Source organism: Melospiza melodia, chromosome 8 (genome assembly GCF_035770615.1).
Source record: "Melospiza melodia melodia isolate bMelMel2 chromosome 8, bMelMel2.pri, whole genome shotgun sequence".
Classification (NCBI taxonomy): Eukaryota; Metazoa; Chordata; class Aves; order Passeriformes; family Passerellidae; genus Melospiza; species Melospiza melodia.
The window spans coordinates 38,173,985-38,187,182 of NC_086201.1; the positions used below are offsets into that span (position 1 = coordinate 38,173,985).

At 44.7% G+C, this 13,198-nt stretch overlaps 1 protein-coding gene across 10 annotated transcripts in view; it reads left to right on the plus strand.

Moving 5' to 3' along the window:
* Window positions 1-13,198, plus strand: part of AGAP1 (ArfGAP with GTPase domain, ankyrin repeat and PH domain 1) — a 329,181-nt gene that overhangs the window by 185,549 nt on the left and 130,434 nt on the right. For all 10 annotated transcript variants that reach the window (XM_063162741.1, XM_063162742.1, XM_063162746.1 and 7 more), the window contains one exon: window positions 10,956-11,060. In XM_063162741.1, the coding sequence (XP_063018811.1) occupies window positions 10,956-11,060 (105 nt within the window). The remainder of the gene's footprint in view (window positions 1-10,955; window positions 11,061-13,198) is intronic.

Below are 13,198 nucleotides of genomic sequence, written 5' to 3' on the forward strand. Positions count from 1 at the left end.
CCCTGGCTGGTGTCACATTGTGTTCCTGACATCATTTGGGCACAAGCCAGTGATCCAAAATCATGTCCCAAGGCTTCTGAGAGATGGAAATGCCTCATGAAGTGCAAATATGGCTTGGGTTCACATCTCTTGCAAGGGTTGGAAGTACATGGTGTTTAAGGACCCTTCCAAGCCAAAGCATTCCAGGATTCTGCATCCCTCTGATGGGGATTGGACAGAGAGAGGTGAAGTCTTCTGATGACAGCTTGATTTGCTGCTGTCACCATGGAAATGCCTTATGATTCAGGAATGGGCTGGTTTGGCTTCTGTCCCAGGGGCAGCACCATGAACCTGCAGGTGGAGCCAGGCTAAGGCAGTGCCAGTGGGGTCCTTGCAGAAAACCACAAGACTGAGTCCAAAACCCCATTTAAACATTGGCTGTGTTTGGGAATGATCCCGTGGGCTAAGTGATAAACAATTAACAGTTCAAATGGTCTTTGAGAGTGGTGCCCTTCTGCAGCAATTCTTGGGCTGAAGGATGTGCTCAAATCTGGGTTTCAGTTCGTCTGAAATGTGGGCTGAGTGACCCTATCATTCACAAGAGTGGATACTTGATAGAAATGAAATAAACTGCTGACATCAAATTAGCATCCATCTAATAAATCCAAGCTGTGCTTTTAGCTCTTCTGCTAAATCTTCTCGGTTTAAAAAAATAAATAAATAAAGGTGTCAGTAGTTAATTGTTGACTGAAGCTTAATATCTGTTGAAGCAAATGAGCCATGAAATACACTACACAGGAAGTATTGTATCTGGAGTGATTTTAACATTAAAACAATATTACAATTTTTAACTTGCTGACACCATATGCAGAATCCTTTATTTTGAAATTGCCCTGATTAATGCTAAGCTGGGGAAGTGGGGGAGAGGAGGAGTGAGTGCTGTGTGTAAAGCAAGGCAGGCCAGGACAAAACCTTTTCTTCTCAGAAGAGGAATATTAAATAACAAAAAACAAATTTTGGGGTGTCTCAGGTTATTACTAATAATAACCTTGTCAAGAGTATTGATTTATAATGTCTCAGAAAAGTTTTTGCAGTTGACTGGCACTGGCAATGTCTCATGTTTTATTAACTCTAATTTCTATAACAACTGAGTTCTGCTTCTCACAGCAGTAACTTTGCCTTCTTGCTGTCACAATTTAAGAACATGGGGTGAAAAACCTGTGCTTGAAAGCTGCCTTTAGGTTGTACCCTTAAATCCTGGGAAATGGCCTTGGATAGGTTTACCCTGGGCTCAGGGAGCTGTTGGAGATGTGGAGATGCCTTGGTGTAAAAGAGGCATCAAATCCCAGAATATTCTGAGCTGGAAGGGTCCATGAGGATCATTCAGCCCAAATCCTGACCCTGCTCAGACACCCCAACCACCTGAGGTGGTGTGGGGGTGGATTTTGAGCCAAATTTTACACCCTGTCAGAGATCTTCTCCCAGTGGGACTCAAGTCATGGTCCTTGGCCAAGACCAGAAGGTTTTTGAGTGAATTACTTGCACATTTTTATGTATTTCCAGCTGGAGCCAAAATGATTTTGTTCTCAGGTGATAAAGTACAGACTGATTCATAAGAAGAAAGAGCAGGCAGTTGTGTATGTTGTGAAAAGGGTTCTTTGAAAAGCTGTGTCTCTGCTGCAGCAGTAGGTAAATCATCATTTTCAGCAAGCAGCAGAGAGATGTGCTTGGAGCTCTCTTATGCACTTGTCCTGCGTGTCTTGGCAAGTTCTGCATTTCTTTAGGTATTTCCCTCATGTTGTAGATGGAATTTACATTTTTTGCAACTTTTTCTGAGAATGTGAAACATGATTTCATGAACTCCAGGAAACAGGAACCAGTAGGGAAAGCATTTGTCCTCGCTACGTTCCTGATTTGTTTCCTGCTCTAAAGATGAGAGGACAGTGCTGAGTGCATCTCTGGAGGACATCACCACCTTCACTCCTCTGGCTGAGCTGGACATGCCAGGAACACCACCAGGAATGCCTGTTTCATCTGTTTTCCTTTTTTTCTCTTGGTCTTGGGAGAGATTGGAGGAAAGGGAGCTGGGTGTGTGGATGAAGAGTGCTGGAGCATCCTGATGGGCCCTGCTCACCCACCCTGCTCTGGTGCGAGGTGTCACTGCACAGGAGGAGGTTTCAGGTCCCTTCCAACCCCAACCATTCTGGGATTCTGTGAGCTCTGCAGTGCTGAACCAGTGCAGTGTGTCCTGGCAGACCCTTCTTTGGTGGGGTCATTGATGCTGATGGTCCTTGACCACAGGACGAGGTGTAAAAGCAGAAAAATGGAACAAAAGTAGAAAAATGGAGCAAAAAGTAGAAAAATTGAGGAAATATTGTTAATTAGAACTATGAAGAAGGTGGCCTTCTAATACAGATTTTTTTTTTTTTGAAAAGGATATTTATTCTCCTACCCCTACAAAAGTTTGAGGACCAGAGGTATAACTAACTGTTCAGCAAAATTTATTTTTCAAGGAGGACGCTCCTTTGGGTTCCAAAAAAATTAAATTAAATTTCAAAATCCCATTATGGAGCAGAGTTTCTGAGGTTGGTTGTCGAAGGCCTTTTTCGTCCCAAAATTTCCTGACATGAAGTGTGAATCCTTTCTGTACAATAACATGGAACACAGTTTAAGGAAAAAAAGGAACACACACACACTTTTTTTTTTTTTTTCCTGCCAGCATTCTTGGGTTTGTTATTCAGCCGATGCTGTATTAAATTGGATTTTGTGTCCATCATTATTAAAATGTGAAGTGTGTCGGTCACAAAGCATACATTTCAGGGCAGTTAGCTGAATAATTCTTTTCTTTATTATCCCAAATTACTGCTGAGCTCTGGAGAGGTGAGCAGTTTAGCCAATTATTGCCATTTGAGCTGGATTTGTGGGTGATTAGCTCCTGGTCGAATTCAGTCCTGGCAAGGGCTTTGAAGCCTTTCCTTGTGTGATTTTCACAGCGGTGAGGTAGGAATAGACGAGGCTAATGACAGGAAGGTCGCCTGGGTGAGGTGACCTGTGTGGGGGGGGGCCCGGCTTTAGCAAATAGGGCATCCACAATAACAAGTGTGTCACTAACCCCGCCGTGCATAATCGCAGTTTTATAGGATTGTCGGAGATGCTGACAGCTCAATTAAAGTGTAACCCTTTGTACCGTACAGCCCCGGCAGAACGACAGAAATATTACCAACAAAAAAGGGAGGGGACCACAAGGGAACTGGTTAAAGATCCTGGCTTCTTTTTCTCTTTGCCCCCCTTTTCCATCGGAGCCTGCACGGAACGCATCCATTTGTGAAATAATAGGTTGGCCAGGGGAGGGGTATGGTGCCAAACATGGCTACAAAAAAAAAAAAAAAAAAAAAAAAAAAAAAAAAAAAAAAAAAAAAAAGCTGCTCTTAAGTGGTCTTCCTGATGTTTCTATGGAAACACTATAGTGTCAGGAGAGAAAGTTAAAATTGGGTTTTAAGCTTTTCATGGCTTTTCTCCCTTTTCCGCTCCCCCAGCCGAATCCCTACTTTATATAAACCATGATAAAGAGAATTTTGGGGAGTGCTCCTGCGAGGAAGAGCAGATCCTGTGCCTAGGAGTGGTCATGCCTGCACGAGGAGTCCTTGTTTCCCTCCACCCACCCAAGGCTGTTTGTTTCTTCTCTCAAGAGAAGTCAGTGTTTTGGGGCTCCCTTTTCATGCCTGCCCCTGCAGCCATTGCCAGAGCCTTTCCCACAGTGCTCTTTGCTCTCTCCCCAATGCTGCTTTCCTTTGCCCAAGGTAATGATTTGCATCCAAGTGCATTTCACTGGTGTCAGGGAAACCACAGCTGCCAGTGCCAAGGGGTTAATAAACCAACTACTGGAGATTATTAAGGGCTGGGATTCCTTTTTTTCCTGTTTTTCTAGCAGTCCAGAGTAAGCAGAATAAGTCTTGGAAGGCAACAGAGGCATAAACTACTGCAAGGCAGGAAAATAATGTGATTTTCTTGTGCTGTGTCCTGTTCAGAGAGGTAAACTGGGGTTAGAGTGAAAGATGTGTGTAGCATTCACATCCTCTGATAAAATCCCTTCACCCAGGATTGTTCTCTTGGGAAGCTGAGGAGCCTCAGGGAAAAGGAAAACAATTCTTCTCTCATTTGCTTCTCCTGTGCTGTGCTCATGTGGAATGTGTTTGGGGATTGTTCACCCACAGGTGATTGTTCCTTTGGGTTCTGCTGTGAGTTGTTTTGGCTCTTTGGCCAGTCAGGGCCAAGCTGTGTCAGACTCCGGAGAGAGTCAGGAGATTTCATTGTTATTATTTTAATTTTTAGCATTCAATGTCCTTTCTGTATTCTTTAGTGCAGTTTAGTATTCTTTAATATAATATAGTATGATAAGGTAATAAATGAGCCTTCTGAGAACATGGAGTCAGATGCATCATTCCTGCCTGGGGCATTCCCAGCAAATGCAATGGATGTGCCAGTCCCTTAAACACCTGATGGCATTTTGTAACACACTTGCATGTTCAGCTCCACAGGAAGGATGTGTGGTGGCTGTAACTGTAGAGTTTGAAATGTGCTCTTGACTTTAGTCTCATTTTAGAAATAGTCATAAAGCAGGGCTAAGGAAAGAGTGCCCCTGTCCCAGAGCTGCAGCTGAGGGAGAACTCGAGAAGAGTTGGAGGAACTCGTGCATCACCTGTGTTGGCAAGATGCAGAGGGTGAAATACTGGAGCAGCCAGGTTGGATGGGGCTTGGAGCAGCCTGGGATCGTGGAGAGGGTATCCCTGCCCATGGTAGGGGGTGGGATGAGATGGTCTTTCAGCTCCCTTTTAACCATTCTGGGATTAAAAATAAAGATGCAGTAACAGTGAGATGCAGCTAAGTTTGTTCTTCCCGTTGAGTTTGTCCGTAGCTGCTGTTCCTTTCAGGAATTTGGGGGCTGTCATTTGGTGGCAGTCTTCCTTGGTGCTGTGATGAACTGTAAGAGTTGCTTAATCAGCACTGGGGTTTTTTTCAGTACATCTTTCTAATTTTCTTTCGTAGCTTGTGTGCAGAGAGCTTGGAAAATAACGAGTTGCAGGTTGATTGTCCTTCAAGTTTAAGCAAAGCCATTATCTTCTGCTCCCCAAGTCAGGTGATAGATCCTCTCTGTTCTTTGTCTTCAAATGGAAATCGTGGCTGATGAGCCCCAGCATTAGGTAACCATTCATGGAGTAATTACCTGCTGTGCACTCACTGCCTGGTGTTTAGGGAATGTTACAAGAGAATTGGGTGCAATGTTCTGATTTCATTTTCTCCTAAAGGCGCAGAACATAAATTTGAATAGTTTCTGCAGTGTGGGAGCAGCTTTGTAGCAAAACTCTGCTGCTGCTGCTGTGCCAGTTTTGAAGGGAGGTGGGAGGGGTTTTCCTTGTGCACAACTGTACTAAGAACATACAAGGTTTTGGAGGGGTTTTTGGCAATGTTATTGTTAGATACTGAAGGTGGAGAATGTTTGAGCTCTCCTGTTTTCAGAACTCTTCAGAGCCACTCCATGCTCTTGTAACCTTTTTTTTTTTTTTTTTTTTGTGGTTCAGTTGGTCCCCAGTTGTGCTCTGCTACTGTAAAAGGCCATAGAATCCCAAAATGGTTTGGGGTGGAAGGGACCTCATAGCTCACCCCATCCCACCCCTGCCATGGCAGGGACACCTTCCACTGTCCCAGGCTGCTCCAAGCCCCATCCACCCCTGCCAGGGATCCAGGGGCAGCCACAGCTGCTCTGGCAATTCCATTCCAGGGCCTGCCCACCCTCACAGGAACAATTCCTTCCCAATATCCCATCCATCCCAATTTCCCTCTGGCAGTGTGAATCCATTCCCCTTGTCCAGGCACTCCCAGCCCTTATCCAGAGTCCCTCTCCCTCTTTTTTTATAAGCTCCCTTTGAGTATCAGGAGGTTGCTACAGGTTTCCAAGTATAAAAACTTAAACCAGCTTCATGTCTCATTGACCAAAAGACCAAGCAGCATTCCCTTAAATTCATGGGGGAAAAGATCTCAGTTTAAGAAACTGAGAAAACAGGTTACATTTTTATGGAAGAATTCCACATACACTGGGAATCTTCAACAGTTTATTCCCTAGAGGATTTTAGGTTTAAAGACAGAACGACCTGGTCTAGTGGAAGGTGTCCCTGTCCGTGATAAGGGACAGAATGAGATGAAATTTGAAGTCTCTTCCAGCCCAAACCATTCTGGGATTCTCTGGCTCTCTGTGGATCAATGATTCAGTCATTACCAAAAGCTTCATTTGGCATGCAGGTATTGTTTGGGGGTGAAACAGTTTGAGCTGCTGAAGAATGAACTTTACCACCAGAAACCTGTTACAACTAAATCTTCAGGAGGCAAAAAAAATGAATCCCTTGTTTATTATCAGGTGCCCCCAGTGCTGTTGGACAGACTGTGCAGAGCTGGCTGGTCACTGAATCCTGGGGTTTCACCAGCACTTGTTCCCCACATTAATAGATTCACAGGAGTGGGTGTTTTATTGGCCAGAATTTGTATGTAGCAATTAGTTTGTGATCCTGACTGAGTGGTTGCCTTCAGAGTTATTTGAAGGAGGAGGTTTTTCATGGCTGAGAGTTTTTCTTTTCTGAGCAGGATGCACAAGAGCTGTAGAAAATTCCTAGCAGTGCTAGCTGCTAACCATGGCTGTGGGAGCTACAGACCTGAGTGGAAAATCAGGAATTTCTGCTGTTAATGATGAAGTGTGAGGTTACCTGTTTCATTCTGTCAGAACGGCATCAGGGAAACAATAAGGGGTCAGCTAAAAATTAGGGAGGGGAAGAAACAAAAGGCTGGCAGGAGTTTGCACCTCAGCCATGGCAGTGGGGTAAATGTCTGAAAGGAAACAGAAACCAGAGTGGGATCGTGGAATGGTTTGGGTTGGTTGGGATCTTGCAGCTCATCTAGTTCCAACCCCTGCCTTGTAGGTACCATATTTCCTTTTCCAGAAGGTCAATCTTGGCTCTGCTGACTTCAAAAACCATTTTTAAGGCTTCTCACCTGCCAGCATCTTCAAGGAGTCACTTTCTGAAATGCTGATAATTTGCTATTTAAAACCTAAAATATTTCAGTAGAACAAATTGATGATTGCTTCACCACTGAGTCGTTATTTAATCAGGCAAGGTTTGGAGCTCGCAGAGGGCACCCAGAGCAGGCAGATTTTGCTGGTTGCTGTATATTCAGGTGAGCTGGGTGCTCCACAAGCCCTGGTGCCTTCACCAGTGCTGGGTGTGTTGTTTTCTTTCCACCTTGGCTCCAATCAATCCGGGGCTGGCGGCTTTTCATTAGCTGCTGCTGCTCCCACGGTAATGTTGGGATTGCAGAGCCTGCTGGCAGTCTGTAACTTCCCCAGGTGCCCTGGAGCTCAGCAGCCTAAGCTGATTGACTCAGTTAGGGCCCCAGTCCCTAACAGCAAATGCAATCAATAAATCTTTGTTGGTAAATAATTGCTATCGAACAGAGTTTTAATATAAATTTATGAGTGGTGTTTTATCACAGCTTGAGGCTACAGCAAGCCACTGAGTGATGGATTTCAGATCACACTTGCATTCATTACATTAACTTTGTAAGTTATTTAAAGCTTGTACACTTAACATTGCTTTTGGCTTGCAATGACCTCCTGGGAGTAGATGTAGCACACACATTACTAATGGAGAGCCGGCTCCGTTCGCTCCCGGATCCTCCAGCAAAACCCAGGGACTGAGCTCCATGCACTCCACTTGGAGCCTTTTTCCTCCAGCTCCTTCAAACCACAAGCTGGAGGACTCACCATTCCTCCCTTCAACACAGGGTTGCGGTTTTGGAGGGAAGGTGGTAAAAAAAATAAATTAAAAAGCTATTGGAGGTGTGAAGTTCTTCTGGGTTTGTGTGGAAATCAGAGGTGTTAAATCCTTAGTGTTGAGTCTGGAGGCTCTGGAGCTGCACCCAACTGCCCATGGAGGGCTGTGAGAAATTAAAGATTTCCTAGAAATTAGGCAAAACAGCATCATCCAATTAATAATTGTTTGAGGCAGGGATTATTTAGACCAAAAAAAAATGGTATTTGGAGTAGAAGATTCATGTAGGCTCTTACTGCCTAGCTTGGGGACTCAGTGGGATTTTCCAGGGTGCTGTGTGTACGTGGAGACCTATTTGGCAGTGACTGGGGACGTGCCCAAGCTGCCTCTGAATTGCCTTGGAGGTACCAGGAACCCCTGGATCTCATTTCCTCAGCACAGGATCTGATGTGATTCAAATATAGCCACAATGTGACTGAAGCAAGGAGCTTTATTTTTTTTTTCTTTTAAATAACATTTCCTGTCATGTGGGCCATTTTTTTAATGTGTAGCTAACGTTAAAGTGCATTTATAACTGATCTAAACTCTGATTCTAAGACCATTTCTCCAGACCATTCTATAAAATTACCACAAAGTGGTGGCCTTGGGGATAAAATCTGTGGTTTATATGGGCTGCTTTGCTTTATAGCACTTTAAGTTAGCTCCTTGTATTCACAGCAGTTTGCTCTCCAGGTACTTCAAGATACTTTTAATTATCACATAATGTGAAAATGATTCTGTTTGCCAAAGGAATGCCTGAACAAAATGGATTGGGAAGTCTGATTTGTTAGCTAGGCACAAATAGGTCCATCATCCCTGTTCAGTTCTGAGCTGGGTGGGTTGGTTTTTGTTTGTTTTTTTTTTTTTTTACATCAAAGCACAGAGTTCTACTTTAAAAACATGGTAAAACCTCATTTTGAGTAATTTTCTTCATTTAGATCCAAAACTAGAATGTCATAATTCCTACTTAGATAGCAGCAAAACTTTAAGTAGAAAAATCATGATGGTCATAGATTTTTTACTCTTTATTGAGACTATAATTGACACAAATTGAAAATTATGTAAGTAATAACATGTTTTCTGTATAGCAAAGGGGCAGTTAAAAGGTTATGAAATATGTACATTTTACTGGCTTCAAAGCTTGAAAAAAGAAGGCAAAAGGAAAAAAAATCCCCATTGTGATCCTTAGTGCTTTTCCCCATTAGAAGGTCTGAAGAACAAGCCAGTGAAGAGAAACAGTAATTTTTGATCCCCACGGCACAGCACTAACTAGAATTGGGTCCCCCTAAACACCAGTGCTGTGCTGCAGGTGAGGTATGAAAGATGGGAAAGGTGAAGAGACAGATCACCTCCTATAGACAAACAGGAGAGTCAAAGGCAGAAATAAGCTTTCATTTTTTAATAGAAGAAAACAACGTCTCCAGGCGCCGGCTGGCGGTAATTGGGATGAGCAGGAGCTTTTGTGAGGAGGCGTTTCAGAAGCCCCGTTCTCCTTGAAAAAGTTTTGAGTTCTAGCAAGGAGCAGAACAAAAAAAAAATAAAATAAAATAAAAAATACAGACATGTGACCCAGAGGCAGGCAGAAAGTTGGGAGTTTGGACCACTGTGCTGTTCAGCGTCCAGCAGAGCTTTCCTTCATGGTCCCACCATGGAGTGCTCTCCTCTGACGTTCTGCTCCAGCTCTGTGGCCAGGAGCAGGGCTTCTGCTTGAGTGGAGCTGACCTGTGTCCCCTCCTGGCTTTGGGACAGGGTCTGCAGAGGGATCACTTCATAAAGCTGCAAGTTTAATGGGGAAACAAACAGTGGAGCTCGTTTTCAAGGCTTAAGCTACTGTTAACGACTCCATGGGAGTTGGGAGCTGGAAGCGCCGTGCTTGGCAGGGCATCCTTCTGTGTTCTGTTTTCCCTGTGTTTTAATTGCCTTGTACAGTGAGAAGGGAAAAACTTGTTTTATAGGGATTAGGGAGCTGAAGTTTGTGTTGGGTGGACTCCTGGTTGGGATTTATTGAAATGGATATGTGTCTGCTTTGCTCAGAGCTTGATCTGTGACACCAGTCTCTGTGACACCAGTCGCTGTGTCCCTGTGGTGGGTACTGAGCTTGGCATCTCCACTGGCTCAGTGAGGCTTTGCACAACCACAACACTGCCTGGATCCATTAGGAACTGCCTTCTGGCTTGGGTTGAAAATGAAAATTTCCTAAGGAAGTGCATCCTTCATTTACTACCTGGAGTGTTCCACAGCACGTGATATTTTATTTTTCAAAGTGAATTTTGGTTTTGCAGCTGAGAAAGGTCAATGTACAGTAGCAGTTCCTGTCTGTTTGTCTGTTGGAGCACAATGATGACTTTTAATCGTTGCTGTGGATGAGAAGTTGTGGCTGCCCCATCCCTGGCAGCATTCCAGGACAGGTTGGACAGGGCTTGGAGCCACCTGGTCCTGTGGAAGGTGTCCCTGCCCATGCTGGGGGTTGGAACTGGATTTTAATGTCCCTTCCAACCCAAACCATTCTGGGATTCTGTGACTGTTGTCATTCATCCTTGATTGAATATTGTGGAAAGGAAATTCACTTTGCCCACCTCCTTTCTTCTCCAGTCACACTTTTGTCATTAAATTATCCAGGATTTACTTGAAACACTTTGTGTTTGCTCTGTTTTGTTACTCTTGCCTGAGATTGAGGTTTCTTTTGCTGGAGTGAGGAGTTTCCATGGTGGTGTCACCCTTGTGCAGAGGGAATGAGAACACAGCTGTGTGCTCTTCTGTGGGCACGGAATCCCCAGGAGATGCTGGAGGGAGAGGCCACACAGCACAGTCCTCCCTCAGCCTGGGCTCATCATTTATTTTAGAGGCTTAGGAAATGCAGAGCATGGTGTCTTCATCAGCTAGGAATCCATGTGGGTCACACCAAAATGTGCTTTCCTGAAGTATGGAATTCAAGGAAAAAGAGGGTTTTTCTACCCACTGGACAAAGTCAGTGGAGGGAATGTGCATTGTGGGAGAGGCAGGGGAAAGCCTGTCTGAAAATGCTCATCTGGAAAGGCAGTTCCTCTTCTCTGTGTGTCTTAGGCACTTGTGTGTGGTTTGTGCTGCCATTTCACCTTTTCCCTCTCTGTGCCCCACCAGGGGATGCTGCTGAAGCGGAGTGGCAAGTCCCTGAACAAGGAGTGGAAGAAGAAGTACGTGACACTGTGTGACAACGGCGTGCTGACCTACCACCCCAGCCTGCACGTGAGTACCCCTGCCCTGGGAGCCCCAGCCCTGGCAGCAGGCTCAGCCAGGCCTTGGTGGCCCCTCTGTGCTCAAGGAGCTTCCTCCTCTCTCCTCACTGCCCTCCCTCCCAGGGAATCATCACCTGAGGTCTGAGCGCGCTCCAGTTCCTCTGACTCCTCTGGGACTGGGGCTTCCCTGCATCCCAAGAGCCTGCTGGAACTGTTTAAAGCCTTCATTTCCTGCTTTATTTTCTGTTTTATTTTCTTTTATGGGCTTGTTGTTGATCCCAGGGTTAAAAAACAACCGGTTTCACAAGGAAAAGTTTCCTAGAGGTAGTTAAGAGTGAGGAGAGGTCTTTGTCAGTGTGCAGGGCTTGTGGTTTATTCAGGAGTAATTCTGAGCAGCTTTTTGGAAGTGGCATAGCCATTAAAAACTGTTCCATACAACTTTTCCATGTTGAGGCATCTATCCCTGTCCCGAGGATGCTGTCTGTCCCTCAGAGTGTGTGGCACAACTCCTAGTATGGGGTGGAAGGAGCACAGAGATCCCACTCACGACTAGCCCACCCCAGAAATCATGGTGTGACCCTCACCAAGGTAGAATATGTATTATACATATATAAAAATAGAGACGGACAGACAGACAGATGATAGATAGATAGATAGATAGATAGATAGATAGATAGATAGATAGATAGATAGATAGATAGATAGATGAAAGAAAGAAAGAAAGAAAGAAAGAAAGAAAGATGGATAGATAGATAGATAGATAGATAGATAGATAGATAGATAGATAGATAGATGATAGATAAAGATGTGAGATATATGGATATTTGATATATAGATTAGAAATACCTACCTATATATATAAATAAATACAAGTATATAAATATATATAAAGATATACATGTATGTGTGGTTTTATATAATATCTGATCTTGTATTTTATCATCATCCCACACATGCAAATCAGAGGGTTGCCACTTGTAATGTTTTTAGGGTCAGTTGTTTCTAAATCTATTGGTGGCATCTTGAGCTCCTGGTCACGTTTTCATTAAGGAGTGAAAATCAAGGTTTTGATGCATTTTCTATCAATTTTGGGGTTTACAAACCTGCACCTGGAACTGGCAGGAAACTTCTGCTTTAGCTGGGTGGTGTCTGAGGAGCATGGAGCCCTAGAATCATTAAGGTTGGAAAGCACTCTAAGGTCATCCAGCCCAGCACTAAACCCCCTCCCCGAGTGCCACATCCATGCCTGGCCACGCTGATGCTGTGCTTGCCCCTGTCTGTGGAATATTAGCACTTTTCCCCTGCCTTGACACAAGGTTTCATGGTCTCAGGTCCTGCCATGATGATGCTTTGCTGTGGTTTCTGATGTGATGTCCATTTCTCTTACACATTATGTGGTAAATGAGATGACAAGTAGCTTCCAGGCATTGCTGCTTCCCATCAGAAACCTTGTCCCTCAGCCCTGGTGTTCTGGAGCAGGGTTTTCACTGCTCCTTTGTGTGATGGAGTTCATGTCTTTCTGCCCAATTTTAGTGCCCAAACGTGACTAATTCTGCTGTGAAGTAGCCCTGCAACACGCAGATTTGTGTGTTGGCATTGCTCCCAGAAGGGAAGCAGGGATTCTGCATGCCCCATGGAGCACACCTGAGTGTGCCTCAGATTATGCTGGTCACCAAACGAGGATGAAGCTGTTGTGTGTGCCCTGGCCCCTTCCTGGCTGCTGGAAAAGGCTCTATTGTTCCTGCCAGGGCTGTGCACGTGTGAGTTTTCCATTGCTCTGGCAGACAATGGAGAAACTTTTCCTGTGCAGGCTCCCCCGGAGCAGCGGCGGCGCCCCCAGAGTGAGAATCCACTGAGGTTACACGTAATTACTTTGAGATTAGAGGTAAATCCATCGGAGATTAGAGGGAATCCATTTAAAGAAGAAGTAATTACCAGCCTGTAATTGTTTCCCTCTGTCCTCCACCGTGCCCCCCCACCCCACGAAGAAGGTGCTGGGCTCGGTGTTGCCTTTTCCTCCTTGTGTGGATCAGAAGGGTTTGTGAGGGAACCACAAATCTTTTCAGTCACTCACACGCCCAGTACACTTTGTACTAAACTTTGTTAGCAGGAATGTCACAATTTGGGAAATGTCAGGTGAGAGGGTCT